The sequence below is a fragment of the Felis catus genome, chromosome A2 (genome assembly GCF_018350175.1).
Source record: "Felis catus isolate Fca126 chromosome A2, F.catus_Fca126_mat1.0, whole genome shotgun sequence".
Taxonomy (NCBI): Eukaryota; Metazoa; Chordata; class Mammalia; order Carnivora; family Felidae; genus Felis; species Felis catus.
In genome coordinates, this window is record NC_058369.1 from 153,518,841 (window position 1) to 153,536,511 (window position 17,671).

At 42.5% G+C, this 17,671-nt stretch overlaps 1 protein-coding gene across 4 annotated transcripts in view; it reads right to left on the reverse strand.

Annotated features, from left to right (window-relative positions):
- The window catches only part of SVOPL (SVOP like), a 92,818-nt gene that overhangs the window by 48,637 nt on the left and 26,510 nt on the right, over positions 1 to 17,671 (reverse strand). For 3 of the 4 annotated variants that reach the window (XM_023250606.2, XM_045052814.1, XM_045052813.1), the window contains 4 exons: positions 15,859 to 15,957; positions 7,118 to 7,189; positions 5,996 to 6,120; positions 3,097 to 3,160 (listed from right to left, as the gene is read on the reverse strand). In XM_023250606.2, the coding sequence (XP_023106374.1) occupies positions 3,097 to 3,160; positions 5,996 to 6,120; positions 7,118 to 7,189; positions 15,859 to 15,957 (360 nt within the window). The remainder of the gene's footprint in view (positions 1 to 3,096; positions 3,161 to 5,995; positions 6,121 to 7,117; positions 7,190 to 15,858; positions 15,958 to 17,671) is intronic. The other variant, XM_045052815.1, reaches the window with a different exon arrangement.

The following is a 17,671-nucleotide window of genomic DNA, read 5'->3' on the forward strand; positions in this document are numbered from 1 at the left end:
AAAAAAAAGAAAAGGAAAAGAAAAGAAAAGAAAAGAAAAGAAAAGAAAAGAAAAGAAAAGAAAAGAGAAAAGAAAAGAAAAGAAAAGAAAAGAAAAGAAAAGAAAAGACAAGGAAAGAAAAGAAAAGAAAAGAAAAGAAAAGAAAAGAAAAGAAAAGAAAAGAAAAGAAAAGAAAAGAAAAGAAAAGAAAACCTGGGGAGAGAATGGAAGATTAATAGTCTTCCCATCAGGGTGCCTGGCTGGTTCAGTCAGTAAAGCATGCGACTCTTGATCTCAGGGTTGTAAGTTCAAGTCCCACGTTGGGTGCAGAGATTACTTGAAAATAAAATCTTTAAAATTCCTCCTATCGAGTGTGCTCAACACCACCTCTCCCGGGAGCCTCTCTGTCAAGCATTTCAGTATGAGAGGAGAGAGGGGGAGAGGAGGAGAGGGGGGAAAGGGTCTTTGAGGAGCTGAGGCCCAGGTTCTAATCCCAGCACGACCTCTATGACCTGGATGAACTCGGAACATCGCTTCACTTCAACATGGCTCAGTTTGCTTGTCTATAAATAGAAGGCTCACTAGACAGGGGGTCAGCAATGTCGCCAAAGTTTTAAAAACCTGAGACAGTGATAGTGCTTCCCCTGTTGAATAAATAATAGATTTACTGGTTCATAACTCAAAAGGCACAAAGGAAAATGCTGAAAATATTCTCTTCCTCTCTGAGTTCCCTGTTGTCCAGTCTTTTCTCAGAAGGAATCAATATCACCAATTTCCTGTGTGTCCTTCCAAAGTTGTTCTAAGCATATACAAGCTAATAAGGATATATCTTGCTCTTCTCTTTTTTCACAAATGGCATCAGAGTATAAATATTGCTTTTTGTACTGAAAAATGTATCTTGAAGATAATTTCACATCAACAAATAACATGGCAGCCAATTACGGCCAGGCTCCATGGGTTTGGGAATTAGAACAATTCCAAGTATTAGCCCGAGCATTATCTCCCCGCTGGAAGATAGAGACTAAATGACAACCCAACTCCACCTCACAGAGGTGGAGAGAAGATGATATAAAAAAAAAAAAGGCCCTTTGGGGGAGACTAATTAAGGGATGATTATTTTATCACGAAAGACTTCTATTATAAAACATGAACAAGAGTATTTCAGAAAGTGCTAAGGACTATGAAAAAAAAAAAGAGAGAGAGAGAGAGAGAGAGAAATGTCCGGGAGTGTGACTTGAGTGCTGAGGGATGAACTTTCTGAAGAGGCAACAAACAAGACAAGAGGCAACAAACAAGGTAATAAGCTGTTGCAATGGACCAGATCACAGGTGATGCGGCACTGTAAAGGATCTTAGGAGCAACATGGCAAAAAATTTAAAAGATGAAGATTCGGCACAGATATTAGAGGTAAAGGTGACAGGGTCTGCTGATAGGACAATGCAACTGAGGGCCCATCAATAAGGAATGAATCAGCAGGGCTTGGTGACAGATTGAACGGACGGGGGTGATGGGACAGGAGGGGTCGGGGTTGGTTCTTGAGTTTACGTCCCTGATACAGTGGGAACATGGAAATAAGAGGTTTCAGGGGAACATGAAGAGGTGAAATCTATCCATATTATATCTGTGGAGCCTATATGATAGTCAAGTGACTGTCAAGTAGTCTGTTGGCTACCTGCTTCTGAAGTTCAAGGACATGCTCTTGGTTGTAGATAAAGATTTTTGGCATTTACAAATATAGATAGCTAAAAACACTGGAACTAATTAGATGACCCAAGGAGAGCAGGAAAGTAAGACGAGCAAGGAGAAGACCTAACCAGCAAGCATGCTGATGAATGAATGGCAGGCAAAAGAGAAAATGTCCACAGATAAGCTTGAGCAGGACTAGCCCATTAAATAACGTTAAGTGTAAAATCCAAATGCTAAGTATCAAAAGTGTGTGCATTCAGTTTAACCAAGATCAGAAGAAAGTCTGGCAGCTACCACTAACCCTGGAGAGCAGATGGGATGCCCAAAAAGGGGTAGCTGTAAAGAGTTAGCACAGCAGTGTTTGTTATGTTCTTTTGTATTTTTGGTTGCCTAAATTTAGTATTGGAAAAATTTGAAATAAATTTTATTTATTATTATTATTATTAATGTTTATTTATTTTTGAGACAGAGAGAGAGAGACAGAGCACGAGCAGAGGAGGGACACAGAGAGAGGGAGGCACAGAGTCCAAAGCAGGCTCCAGGCTCTGAGCTGTCAGCACAGAGCCTGACACGGGGCTTGAACTCATGAGCCGTGACATCATGACCTGAGCGGAAGTCGGATGCTTAACCCACTAAGCCATTCAGGCGCCTCTATTGTTTTTTTTTTTTTTTAAAGTAGGCTTCGTGCCCAGCACAATGCCCAACATGGAGTTTGAACTCATGATCCTAAGATCAAGACCTGAGCTGAGATCAAGAGTCGGACACTTAACCAACTGAGCCACCCGGGTGCCCCTAAAATAAATTTTAAAATATTCTCCTACTGCTTTTTTTATTGTCAAATATGTTTCAGTGAGACGAGATGTCTCTTTCCTGGATTGCCTGAAAGTCAGGGCTTCTGGATAGTGATAGCACCAGAGATGGTCCAAGGGCATCTAGATTTGTTCGTTGACTTGGCTTCTGGATGCAAAACCTCTCCTCAGGGGTCAGCGGAGCCTGGGGAAGGCTTGGAAGCATCCCAGTCTTCTCCCCTGGATAGATGGCCCAGCCAGACGAGGCACTTATGGCATGTCCCCACAGGCGGGGGCCAATTATGGCCTGGCAGATACCAGTAACCCTGGAGAGCAGATGGGATGCCCAAAAAGGGGTAGCTGTGTCCTCCCCATCGCCCCCCCGCTCCCACTCAGTGGGAAGAGGAAGTCCATCCCAGATGCATTCCTGGGCTTCTCTCATTCCCCTGAAGCCAGGGCTCAGAGCACCTCAGACTAGGACCTCCAGCATCAAACATTCCCAGTGCTCACCAGTTCAAACCAAGAAATCGGCAGTGTGCTGATCAAATAATCAACAATCCATTGGCCAGAAGAAAAACCATGTACATCGTATCCTTTAGGATCCGAAGACTGAAGACTGAGTAGATTTCCTTTTTTACCTTACCTGAGACAAGGGGAGCATATAGCCTCGATATTTTGTAGGCAAAAATTCAGTCTTTATGATTAGCCTAAACAGGAAGGGAGGTGAAACAAAATAATTTTGTTTTTATCAAAGCAAATAACTTTAAAAAAAAATCATAACTTTTCTTGTCACAGAGGTGAAAATGTAGACTTCACCATTATGAAGTGGCAAGAAATATATTTTTATATATAATATGTAACCATATATTGTTATACATACTTAACAATCTCTTTCAGTGGTCTCTCTCTGCTTTGCAAATGCACTTAGTCTTCAGTCACAGAGCAATGGCACATATATATATATACACACACATACATATATATATACACACACATACATATATATATATATACACACACGTGTGTGTATATGTATATATACATATACATGTGTATATATATACGTATATATACACATACGTATACGTATGTATATATGTACATATATATATATGTACATATACACATGTGTATATATATATGTATATACATGTGTGTATGTGTGTGTGTGTGTGTATGCATATATATAGCTCCCAGTTCCTGCTAATATTTGGTCTTTGACTCTGGTTTCTGACACAGAACACTGAGAATCCTTGGAATTCCCTGATCCAAAGGAGCATCATTTGTTCTAATGAGATGGCTCTTGGTGAGCTCCTGAATGGTGGCCGGTCATAAAAGATCAAGCCGTGATTAGAACCTTGGGTCTTTCAGCCCTGTCCCCCTTCCTCTGGAGAGAGGGGGGGTGGTGGAAAATGAGCTGATAACCAGTCATGCCTCCCGAACGAAGCCTCCATAAAAATCCCTAACACACAAGGTTCAGAGAGTTGCCAGGCGGGTGAACACATCTATGGGCTGGGCCGGGTGGGTGGGTGTGCCAGAAACTCCACAAGGACAGAAGCTCCGCTCTCAGGACCCTTCCAGACCTTGCCCTCTGTCCGTCTCTTCATCTGGCTGTTCATCTGTTTCTTCTAAAATCTCCTTTGTAATAAAACTGCAGTAGGAAGTAAACTGTTTTCCGGGGTTCTGCGAGCTTCTCTACCAAATTAGTGCGTCCGAGGAACAATTTGTGGCAACTTCCAATTTGTAACAAGGTGGACAGAAATTGTGGAGAACCTGGGGACCTACTACTTGTGATTGGTGTCTGAGAAGGGTGACAGCCTCGCGGGACTGAGCCCTACACTTGCAGGGTCAGGTTCAGATCCAGTTAGGGTCAGAATTGAATTGAACTGTATACCAGCCGCCTGGTGTTGAAAAACTGGTTGGTGTGTAAATAACCCACACACTTAGTGTCAGAAGTGCAGATGTCAGAAGTATTGAGTGTGAGCGTGTAAAGGAAAACAGAAGTTTCTCCTCAACAATTATGTTTTGCTGTATAATTGCTAGCAGGGCCAATATCCACATAAGAGAAGGAGAAGAAACTTACAGCTGCTCCTCTGTTGACATGCTTATTCCCGAAATTATTTTAAGCCTTCTACCATTTAAGAGAGATAAGCCTCATTTTTTTTGCACCACCACTCCCCTCCCCCCACCGTGCCGCAAAGTTGGCAAAATGTTTTGCCAAGCCTGATTCCCTTTTCTAAAACACACTTGGGAAATTAAAATACACCTGAAAGGAAGTAAATAGTTACCACAACACATGATGACAGTCAAAGCACTGGTTTCTAATAAAGTACATATTAATTTTGGGTATAGACAAATAAAGAGAATCATATTCCATCAGTTTTCTAATTGCTCTTCTCTGTTGCGGTTATTAACCAGGGTTTGGGCTTTCTTGGTAGCTTTATTGCTCCTTCCTGAGGGATGTTTTAAAATCCCAGCTCACTTCTACTCCTGTAGGGCTCCAAAGCTCAGAGTGGGGCTTAATTTATGCCCCAGGGAAGAATAGTCTTTCTTCAACACATTAAGGTAATAATTAGGTGCTTTGATATCTCCTAATATATTCTAAGGGTAACTTGCTCCAAGGCACCCAGGAGAGAGTAGCCTGAGGGGCCCTGTTAATTTAAGGGAGGCTCCAAGTTGCTGAACATTCAATGGAACACCTTTCCCACGCCCAGGCCCGGAAGACACCGCGCACTTATCCCGGGGCAGATGAGGACAAGCAGCCACAATCTGGTTCCGCATTCCCCCTCTGCTTTGCAAATGCACTTAGACACAGTCTTCCATCACCGGGCAAGGGCACTTTAAAACAGTGACTCCTAGGGGCGCCTGGGTGGCTCAGTCGGTTAAGCGTCCAACTTCAGCTCCAGTCGTGACCTCAAGGTTGGTGAGTTTGAGCCCCGCATCCGGCTCTGTGCTGACAGCTCGGAGCCTGGAGCCTGCTTTGGATTCTGTGTTTCCCTCTCTCTCCCTCTCTCTCTCTCTCTCTCTGCACTCCCCACTTGCACTCTCTCTCTCTCAAAAATAAATAAACATTGAAGCACACACATACATACACACACACACACACACACACACACACACACACACACACAGTGACTCCTAAATGTGAAAGGGGCTTCTGATCAAACTAAACTCTTGCAACAAATCCTCAAGAAATGAATAGATTGCGTTTGTTTCCTACCTCATATGGCACTTCTGACTACCATTTTGTCTAATGAGATAAAGATCAGCCTTAGGGATGGAAAAGTTGACACACGTTCAATCTAGTGCACTCTGCTGGCCTCACCATCAAACAAACGTCATTTAATGAGCAAATAGCTCTTAGCAGCCATCACTCCAATCAATCAATCAATCAACCAGTCATTCGCTGAAAAATTAGCCCAAGTGGGGTCTTATCTATCTGCAACTTATTGATGCTATTGACCCATTGACCACAGAGTGTGTGTAAGTATCTGGGGGTGTACACATCCTCTTCTCAAGCATCCCCCAGGTGAAGTCTTTACCCTTGTGCATGGCCAGACACACCACAGCCCACCATTGTCCGCAGGAAGACAAACCAGATGTACGAGGGAGAGAAAGAGGTCAGCAAGGAGAAGTAGGCTCCCCACAGGAACGAGATGAGCAAAATCTAAAGCAACAAAAGGAGACTTATTAATGGGGCCTGCGTCAAAGGAAGGCACAGGAGAAAATTTAACTTCCGAAGGTGATTTCGTAATTTCCATCCGGACGCTTGCTTCTCTGAGCAGCTAATGCACAGGCAGATCACCAATCTCTCCGGATCTTCAAGCGACACAAACAGTGCCACTGTAGTGCCTGAAAGCCCAGGCATTCCAAATTTACACCATGTGTCAAAACCGCCCAACTGCCTCCACCCTGACAGGTGACAGGAGCCTAAACTTGGAAATCAGGGTGCAAAAAATTGCCCTCGCTAGAGCACCGTGAAGCACGGTCTTGGAAGGGGCATGAGGAGAAAATTTCAAGTAATTGCTTTTTCTCTTTTTCTTCGTACTTTAAGAATAGTACAAATTCACAGTAGAGAATATGGAAGAAAAAGAGAAAAACAAAATATTTAAATCTTGCTTGACTTGCTTGACTCCCCAACCCAAAGAAAATACTGTCAACATGTTTTTATTCTATTTTCCCTGTTTGAAAGGGAAAAAATATTTTTAATGGCTGCAAAATATTCCAATGGAAAGGACTAGAATACATAATACAATGCATAAACCCGTCCCGTATAGTTTAATGCTGAGGTTTTCTCACTATTACAATTGGCCGTGACAATGTCTGTGCATAAATCTCTGTGGTTCTCTGGTGATCCAAACAGGCTAGATTTCTGGAATGAAAATGATCAGGGGCGCCTGGGTGGTTCAGTCAGGAAAGCATCCAACTCTTGGTTTCAGCTCAGATCATGATTTCATAGTTTCTGAGTTTGAGCTTGGGATTCTCTCTCCCTCTTTCTCTGTCCCACCCCTCCACCCCCCACCCCCACACACTCTCTCTCTCTCTCTCTCTCTCTTTCCCAAAATAAATATTTTTTTTAAAAAAGAGAGAGAGAAGCAGTGGTGACATCATCACAAAGGAAAACATAAAAGAGAATTACAAATCCTTCTTCAAGGCCAACCTACCTTCCAGCGGCCATATCTGTCAGCCAGAAGGCCAAAGAGGATGCTGAATACCATGTAGCCAAAAAACACCATCTGGAGGTGGAGTGAGAAAAAATTATCCTGTGGGCAGGCTAATATGCTGCTTACTCCGTTTCTCATTCCTCCATTTTAACGAAAAGTCGATTGGACACGTGTGAAGGTGAAGGAAAGTGAAGAATGTGTGTTCACAAAACTTTCCTGTCTCTGGTTAACATGTTCAGGGCTCCCGAGGCTGACGTCTCCCCTTGGCTCACCCCACACCTGGAGACACTGCCTCCAGGTGGAAACAGGAGTCGAAGGAACAGGTCACTGCTTCCCCTCTGATCCAAGATGATGGCACTGGCCTCATTCTACTCAGATGTATCATCGCGAATTTCCATTTTAAGAATTAAAAAAACAAACTCCAGTCATTCATGACCTGCCTTATTCCACACGTAAGTTGAGACTTCTAGAAGCAATTTTCCTTTGTGTTCTCACAGGTAAACAGAAACTTTAAACAAACACCAAAAGAATCATTTAGAAACACTCTTCAAAACTAATACAAATCTATTTCTTTTCCTCACTTGCTCTCACAATGGCTTGCCCTACACTGATAAAATTCAAGAAGCTAGATATGATTACCAGCATTTTAACTCAGCCTGAGCTGTGATCTGATGTTTGTGTCTTTAGGCTACTTATTTTTCTTCTTTCAGGCAGTTCCAGGCTTCACTAGCTTTCCTTCCTAGTAAGATCTCGGACTGATTGCCTCTAGGGTAATCAAAGGAAAGGTGTTAGCTTGCATTTCTAAGACTTTTTCAATAAGAGGGCTGTCTTTCTCTCTGCCTGCTTTGCTTTCTTTCTTTCTCCCTTCCCTACTCATCTTAAGGAAGACTCAAACACATTTCTTCCACTGGGAACTATATTTAAAAAGAAAACAACAACCCATATCTATTCTTGAACACAAAGCCATGTTTTTCCTCTGTGCACTGTACTTTCCAGGATAGAAGGGGGGGGGGGGGAGGAGAGGGAAGAAGTCAGTGCTTTCTAAATGCCAAGACTTTTTATTCTGGAATATTTTCTTTCTGATTGTTGGTATTAATGTGCACTTTTTCTTTTAAATTTTTTTTCCTTAACGTTTATTTATTATTGAGAGACAGAGAGAGATAGAGCATGAGCATGGGAGGGGCAGAGAGAGGAGGAGACACAGAATCTGAAACAGGCTCCAGGCTCTGAGCAGTCAGCACAGAGCCTGACACGGGGCTCGAAATCATGGACTGTGAGATCATGACCTGAGCTGAAGTCGGACACTCAACCAACTGAGCCACCCAGGCGCCCCAATGTGCACTTTTTTTTTGAAAGATGATAGCTGATAGCAAGATTTTTTACCTCTTTCTCATTGTCTAATGACCTTAATAATCAATTATCAAATATGTGTGTGTGTGTATTAATGTCAACCCTATGTCAGCCACTCAGTTAAAAAAAAAATTATACCAGTTAAAAAATAATTATATCAGGGGCACATGGGTGGCTCAGTTGGTTAAGTATCTGACTCTTGATTTCAGCTCAGGTCATGATCTCATAGTTCATGAGTTCAAGCCCCACATCAGACTCTGTGCTGACAGTGTGGAGCCTATTTGGGATCCTCTCCCTCCCTCTCTCTGCCTCCCCCCTCTCTCTCAAAATTAAAAAAAAAATTAATTTTTTGCAAACTTAAGAAAAAAATCATGTCAGTGGGGTGCCTGGTGGCTTAGTCAGTTAAGCATCAACTCTTGATCTCGGCTCAGGTCCTGATCTCAGATCCTGAGTTCAAGTCCTGCATTGGGCTCTGTGCTGGGTGTGAAAACTACAAAAAAAAATCATATCAGTTGGCGAATCTCAAAATTTGGGTATCCCTGAAATTAACCAGTTTCTATCATGGAGTTATCAAACTCCCTCCAAGAAGGAAGAAGACTTGACCAGACTTGAATAAAAGGAAGTCATACACAAACCACCCAGGGCAGAGAGGAAAGTGGCTCTTTGGATTTAAAACATTTTTGTTCATTGAGGTGTTATGTTGCATCTAAGTTGCAACCAGATTAAATTTAATTAACTAATAAAGGTGAAGGAAAGAGTCAAATAAGATTAAATTTAAAGTTTCCTCTGTTCTCTCCCATCAGTGGCTGTTGTCTTTTTTTTTTCTTTCCTGTTTTCTTTCCATTCAGGGTAAAGAAATGACTTTCCTAAGGCTAAGTTGTTTATTATTAAGTGTATCTGGAGCACAAACTTTGACTCAAAGCCTGTGTGAACCCCAAAGCTTGTGAACGCTGATCCTGTTGGAAAAGCACACAGAGGCTTGAAGACACAAAACTCTCTCTCTTTCTCCCTGCCTCTCCCCCCTCTCTTCCAAGGGGTCTGCCTTTTCTGCAGGCCCTTATTTCTAGCATAGAAAAGACTCTTCTATTTCTGTTTCACACACCCCATGAAGTTTTGTTTCTTCAGTCACAAAACGAGGAACCGTAATTCATCCACCTTCCTCAAGGTTTTACAATTAACTTCTCGGGCCAGGCTGACCAGAAGGTGGTGTTGGGGTTGGGGAAAGGGAAGCCTGGGAGATGAGGAACATGTGGCCACCTGGCTGAATCAGTCTGGGCCCCTCCTTGTAAGCAAGGCTGTGGTCAGTGAGCCCAGAGCACAGTTGCCCACGGAAGATGGGACTCACAGCCAGGATGACAGACACTAAAGAATGGTAGTCGGCCAGGAACTCTGAGCAAGAAATGGTCTCACCGGGGGTGACTTGAATTCCCTAGAGGACAGTTCTTGGAGAGGGGACCCACCTAACAAGGAAGTCGTGTTACAGCTGATGTTAGGGAGCCTCCTTAGATGCCACCGGGAACAACATAAACCCAACCGGTGAAATGTCAGTTGTAAGTGTCAAAAGCGAACCATGTAATATAGTTTCGTGAGGTGACAGACGCAAACACCGCAGCTGGACCTCCCAGCATCCTCGGGAATCAAGACGTGTGTGGCCACAAAACCAGCCGGGCGTGTGCAGCTATCATTACACGAAACCTTACAACACTCTACGGGTCCAGGATCGACAAGCAATGCTCTCAAAATTGCAACTAACTTTTGTACATAGAAGAAAATGAAAAATGGCTGAGTCGCTTAATTACAAGCCCAGGTAAGGTCTTCAGCTATTTTTTATTTATACCCCTTCCCTTTTCTAAAAGTAGTAGAACTTCAGGGGTGCCTGGGTGGCTCAGTCACTTAAGCGGTTGACTCTTGACTTCAGCTCAGGTCATGATCTCACAGTTGGTGGAAACTGCTTGGGATTCTGTCTCTCTCCCTCTCTCTCTGCCCCTTCCCTGCTGGTAGTCTCTTGCTCACTCTCTCTCTCTCCCAAAATAAATAAACTTTAAAAAATGTAATAGAAAATTATATATATATATATATATATATATACACACACACATACAATTTGTCAAATTGGTTTCCATATAACACCCAGTGCTCCTCCCAGCAGGGGCCCTCCTCAATGCCCATCACCCACCTTCCCCTCTCTCCCACTCCCCATCAGCCCTCAGTTTATTCTCAGTATTTAAGAGTCTCTTATGGTTTGCCTCCTTCCCTCTCTGTAACTTTTTCCCCCCTTCATCTCCCCCCGGTCTTCTGTTAAGTTTCTCAGGATCCACATAAGAGTGAAAACATATGGTATCTTTTGTTCTCTGCCTGACTTATTTCACTTAGCATAATAGTCACCAGTTCCATCCACGTTGCTACAAAAGGCCATATTTCATTCTTTCTCATTGTCAACTAGTATTCCATTGTGTATATAAACCACAGTTTCTTTATGCATTCATCAGTTGATGGACATTTAGGCTCTTTCCATAATTTGGCTATTGTTGAAAGTGCTGCTATAAACATTGGGGTACAAGTGCCTCTATGCATCAGTACTCCTGTATCCCTTGGGGAAATTCCTAGCAGTGCTACTGCTGGGTCATAGGGTAAGTCTATTTTTAATTTTTTGAGGAGCCTCCACACTGTTTTCCAGAGCAGCTGCACCAGTTTGCATTCCCACCAGCAGTGCAAGAAGGTTCTCCTTTCTCCACATCCTCGCCAGCATCTATAGTCTCCTGATTTGTTCATTTTAGCCACTCTGACTGGCGTGAGGTGGTATCTCAGTGTGTTTTTGATTTGTATTTCCCTGATGAGGAGTGACGTTGAGCATCTTTTCAAGTGCCTGTTGGCCCTCCGTATGTCTTCTTTAGAGAAGTGTCTATTCATGTCTTCTGCGCATTTCTTCATGGATTATTTGTTTTTTGGGTGTGGAGTTTGGTGAGTTCTTTACAGATTTTAGATACTAGCCCTTTGTCTGATATGTCATTTGCAAATATCTTTTCCCATTCCTTCAGTTGCCTTTTAGTTTTGCTGATTGTTTCCTTTGCAGTGCAGAAAATTTTTATGTTCATGAGGTCCCAATGAACTATTAGGGATGTGCCAAGTAAGAAATTGCTTTTAATTCCCTTGCTTTTGGGGATGTGTCAAGCAAGAAATTGCTACGGCTGAGGTCAGAGAGGTTTTTTTCCTGCTTTCTCCTCTAGACTCTTGATGGTTTCCTGTCTCACATTCAGGTCCTTCATCCATTTTGAGCTTATTTTTGTGAATGGTGTGAGAAAGTGGTCTAGTTTCAACCTTCTTCATGTTGCTGCCCAGTTCTCCTAGCACCATTTGTTAAAGAGACTGTCTTTTTTCCATTGGATATTCTTTCCTGCTTTGTCAAAGATTAGTTGGCCATACGTTTGTGGGTCCACTTCTGGAGTCTCTATTCTATTCCATTGGTCTGTGTGTCTGTTTTTGTGCCAATACCATGCTGTCTTGGTGCTTACAGCTTTGTAGTAGAGGCTAAAGTCTGGGATTGTGATGCCTCCTGCTTTGGTCTTCTTCTCCAATATTTGGCTATTCGGAGTCTTTTGTGGTTCCATACAAATTTTAGGATTGCTTCTTTGAGCTTCGAGAAGAATGCTGGTGCAATTTTGACTGGGATGGCACTGAATGTGTAGATTGCTTTGGGTGGTATTGACATTTTAACAATATTTATTCTTCCAATCCATGAGCATGGAATGTTTTTCCATTTCTTTGTATCTTCTTCAATTTCCTTCATAAGCTTTCTATAGTTTTCAGCATACAGATCTTTTACATCTTTGGCTAGGTTTATTCCTACGTATTTTATGATTCTTGGTGCAATTGAGAATGGGATCAGTTTCTGTATTTGTCTTTCTGTTGCTTCATTACTAGTGTATAGAATGCAACTGATTTCTGTACATTGATTTTGTATCCTGCGACTTTGCTGAATTCATGTATCAGGTCTAGCAGACTTTTGGTGGAGTCTATCGGGTTTTCTATGTATAATGTCATGTCATCTGCAAAAAGTGAAAGCTTGACTTCATCTTTGCCAATTTTGATGCCTTTGATTTCCTTTTGTTGTCTGATTGCTGATGCTAGAACTTCCAACGCTATGTTAAACAACAGCGGTGAAAGTGGACATCCCTGTAGTGTTTCTGATCTCAGGGAAAAAGCTCTCAGTTTTTCCCCATTGAGGATGATATTAGCTGTGGGCTTTTCATAAATGGCTTTTACGATGTTTAAGTATGTTCCTCTATCCCAACTTTCTCGAGGGTTTTTATTAGGAAAGAATGCTGAATTTTGTCAAATGCTTTTTCTGCACTGATTGACAGGATCATATGGTTCTTTTCTTTTCTTTTATTAATGTGATGTATCACATTGATTGATTTGTGAATGTTGAACTAGCCCTGCAGCCCAGGAATGAATCCCACTTGATCATGATGAATAATTCTTTTTATATGCTGTTGAATTTGGTTTGCTCATATCTTGTTGAGAAGTTTTGCATCCATATTCATCATGGATATTGGCCTGTTGTTCTCTTTTTTTGCTGAGTCTCTGTCTGGTTTGGGAATCAAAGTAATGCTGGCTTCATAGAATGAGCCTGGAAGTTTTCCTTCCCTTTCTATTTTTTGGAACAGCTTGAGAAGGATAGGTATTATCTCTGCTTTAAATGTCTGGTAGAATTCTCCAGGGAAGCCATCTGGTCCTGGACTCTTATTTGTTGGGAGATTTTTGATAACTGATTCAATTTCTTCACTACGTATGGGTCTGTTCAAATTTTCTATTTCTTCCTGTTTGAGTTTTGGAAGTGTGTGGGTGCTTAGGAATTTGTCCATTTCTTCCAGGGTTTCCAGTTTGTTGGCATATAATTTTCCATCATATTCCCTGATAATTGCTTGTATTTCTGTGGTATTGGTTATAATAATTCCATTTTCATTCATGACTTGACCTATTTGGGTCATCTCCCTTTTCTTTTTGAAAAGACTAGCTAGAGGTTTATCAATTTTATTTATTTTTTCAAAAAACCAAGTCATGGTTTCATTGATCTGCTCTACTGTTTTTTTGTTTTTTTTTTTTAGATCCTAGATTGTTTATTTCTGCTCTGATCTTTATTATTTCTCTCTTTCTGGGTTTCGGATGTCTTTGCTGTTCTGCTTCTAGTTTCTGTAGGTGTGCTGTTAGATTTTGTATTTGAGATTTTTCCTGTTTCTTGAGATAGGCCTGGATTGCAATGTAGTTTCCTCTCAGAACTGCCTTCACTGCATCCCAAAGCATTTGGATTGTTGTATTTTCATTTTCATTTGTTTCCATATATTTTTTAATTTCTTCCCTAATTGCCTGGTTGACCCATTCATTCTTTAGTAGGGTATTCTTTAACCTCCATGCTTTTGGAGGTTTTCCAGACTAAAAAAGTACTAGAAATTTTTTTAAGTTTATTTATTTTGAGAGAGACAGAGCATGTAATGGGGGGGGGGGGAGGGGCGCAGAGACAGAGAGAGGGAGAGAGAGAATTCCAAGCAGGCTCCTCAATGGCAGCACAGAGCCTGACGCAGGGCTCGATCACCCAAATCCTGAGATCAGAACTGAGCTGAAACCAAGAGCCAGATGTTCAACCAACTGAGCCACCCACATGCCCCCAAAGTACTAGAACTTAAAAAAAAAAAAAAAAGGAACAAGTGCAACAAAATTTAAAAAGGAACTTTAAAGAGGGAAATGGATGTAAGAAAATAAGCACATCTGTACATGTGCTGCTGGGACTGAGGCCTCCATGACAAAGAGAGAAACACAACTGGGTGGACATTATATGTCATCTGAGAGAACTCAGATCAGTCCCTGAGGTGAGAAGGAGGTTCCTGGTTCCCAACACAGACGAGAATTCCCAGGTCAAGAATTCCCAAGTGTGAGGAGGGGACAGCCCTTCCCCAGAAGTCTTCTGCAGCAAAGGCTGCTCTCTGCCCATAACCCGCAGAAGGCGAGGGGGATGGGGATAACTTCCAGCATTCTCCATGGCCAATTTCAGGCCGTAACTCTTACTCTCTTACAGAGCCTCACCCTCTTTCAAGAACTCTGCCATGTGACTCTGTATCCCGTACCCATCAACTGCCACCTGCCCTTGACACTCCCATTTCAGTGAGAATCTCAGCACCTGGCTCATCAGAGTTCTCTCTTAAGTCCTGCCTTCATGAAAACCAGCTTCAATACCCAAGTAAGTCAATTCTCCACCTCTCACCTTGTGTTTCTTTTGCCTCCTTGGCTGATGTGACCTCTCAAATACTTCCAGAACATGCTTCCTCACCTCCACTCACTCTGCTGCTTTACTACCACTAACTTATCTACTGTCCAACCTTATCTCCTCAGAGCTTCTGGAAGCTGACCCTGTGTGTCCCTCCTTAAAGCCCCTGAATGGCTCCCTGTCATCCACAGTGTGGCCTCCAACATTTTTAAGCATGAAGAACCTCTTTCAAGATTAAAAAAAACAAATACATTTACCAGAGCTGTGCATGATGGGAAGTATACTTTAATATCCATTTAATGAGAAACACATGACAACTACGAAGTCAATGATGTGTTTGGGTGAACTTGATTCCTGTTACATAAAACAGTAATTTGAAAAACTATCATATAGGCCAACTATTTTTTGCTTGGAGAATTTGCACATGCTGATGCAAGTTGGGCCACAGGAGCCTACAGTAGTCTCCAGAATGGAGTCCATGCACAGACTCCAAGATGCTTCTGGTCCCCACCTGTCTCTGCAGCCTTGTCTCATACTGCGCTCTCTTCCTGACTTTCTATTCAAGCAACACGGAACTGCCTGCACTCCCTCCAACACTCATGCCTGCACACAGCCTTATGGCAATCAATTGGCACTTAATAAATACCTTTTGAAAGAATGATATATAATATACTTAATTCCCTCTGTAGCAAACCTTGGGGTGCAATTCATAAGGCTATTCATAATCATCGTTGAGGAAAGTTGAATGCATAATACAGTTCACTGCAGTGAGGGTGATCTGATGATTGCCTAAGTGACTACAGTTCATCTAATTTGCAGTCTGACTCAAACCATAACTAATCCATGACTTAAGGGCTACTCTCTCTGATTTGCATTTGTCTTGTCTAATCTCTTGATAGAGGCTAGAAAACAAGTAGTTCAAGGTTGTGCTCCCTACAGGAAAAGAGAGAAAAAAAAAAAAAAACAACAGAGAAAGACCTAAAATGGTAGTTTGACCCTAACAACCCATGAGCTTTGGAAGCCAACACACCAAGCAGGGAGGGAGCCTCTTGTTCTCAGCCCTGTAGGATGGGGGAAGGGGAACAGAAATCCTAGGTTCTCAGTTGGTTCATTCAAAGCAGGCACTCACCGTGGTCACTAATGCCACCTGCCAATTCTCCAGCTGCCATTCACAGCGGATGACAGGAGACACGACCGCTATTAACATGATCTCCATGGCCTCGGCAACCTTAAAGAAGGAGAGAGAATTCCATGTCTTAGTATTCTTACATTCTTAGTATTCTGTCTGGTTTCTCTTCAGTTCTGCCCATGTGTGCCTGTCCATCCATCCTTCTAATCCTAACCTCCTCCTTCCCTTTCTCCCATTTAGGGAGCATCTATTGTGAACCCACTCGGCCCTTCTAGTTGGATAAAGAAGTATAGTAGAACTCTGGCTTCCATGAATGTAATAGCTATGATTTGAACAATTTGAGAGGGTTCCCACAGATTTATGACACGTATCTCTTTGTGATGTTGCTGATCTATGCATTTGCATGGCAGCACTATGAGGGTGTTGGGGTGGGGAGGGGGCAGCCACTTAGCTAGTGGGAGAATCTAGCTAATCACCAGCATCTACATCAACCTAGCTTTGCTGCTTCACACTCATGACTGTGAAAGTCTCAGGGCATAGCCTTTGCAGATGGATTTGTGAACTAGTCTCTGAACTCAAGAAGCTGAGATAGAAGGCAGGCCTCATGAAAACTAGAAGAGAGTAAAGCAGCACGTACAGAACAATGAGCTCATCATCAGGAAAGAGTGTCTATTCAGCAGACTTAGGGTACGCTGTGCTACTAAATATTTCTTTCAATAGGAAGTTTGGGTATCATCCTTTGTTCATTTCTTGCAATCTGTTATGGAGTGAGTTTATCTCCCAGGGAAAGGAAGAAGCAGATGCTAGGGAAGAGTTGATAGTAATGTGGATTATGTACTATGATCTATTTGCATATTTATAACATGAAGGTCTGGGATGAACAAAGTATAATGGTGTTAGCTATTACATGGGAATTGGAAAGGTATTGTAAAGGCTTGTCTCTTCTTGGAGAGTATTACAGTCATGCTTAGAGTTCAGATAGTGGGTATGTCTTAGCCCAAAAAGTATAATAAATAAGAGATGGCATGGCAACCTCTGACGGATGTTTGATTTATTATACATCTCTCAGTAATATAGAGCAGTTGGGTCAATATTAATCAGGACTCTACCCTTCTAAATGGTCTTAGGAGAAAGTAAGTCAATAAGGATAAAGCTCTGCATCACTCTGATACAGGAGGCTTAAGGGAGAGGCACCAGCAAGAACCTAGGGAAGGGGGCATGAAGGAGCAGCACTGCATAAGAAGATCTAAAGGCTCCTGGGTGTCCCCGTCGGTAGTGCATCCGACTTCGGCTCAGGTCATGATCTCACAGTCCATGGGTTCAAGTCCCATGTCTGGAACTGTGCTGACAGCTCAGAATCTAGAGCCTGCTTCCGATTCTGTGTCTCCCTCTCTCTCTGCCCCTTCCCACTTGTGCTCTGTCTCTCTCTCAAAAATAAACATTAAAAAAAAGAAAAGAAAAAGAAGATCTTAGAAGACCTCAGAGGACACTGGGATGCAGGAAGCCTGGTCACAGACTGAGGCTGTGCTGCTGCTGTGATGCTACTACATATACCCTGGTCATGTGAGGCCCTGAAACCCAACTATTGCTCCCACTGCCTCTGACCAAGAACTTTAACAGACCATGGCCCGGAGGAGCCATGCCCATTGTTGTCAGCACACCTATTCTGATGAGAAGATCCATCCAAAGCAGCCCCATCCTAAAAACAGGGGAGGGATTTGGTTACAACACCCAATTAAACAGTTCTGTGGGGGGGGGAGGGGGGAAGGAGGGAGGAAGAGACCTGGTAAACAGCCCTTCCTATCTTGATGCG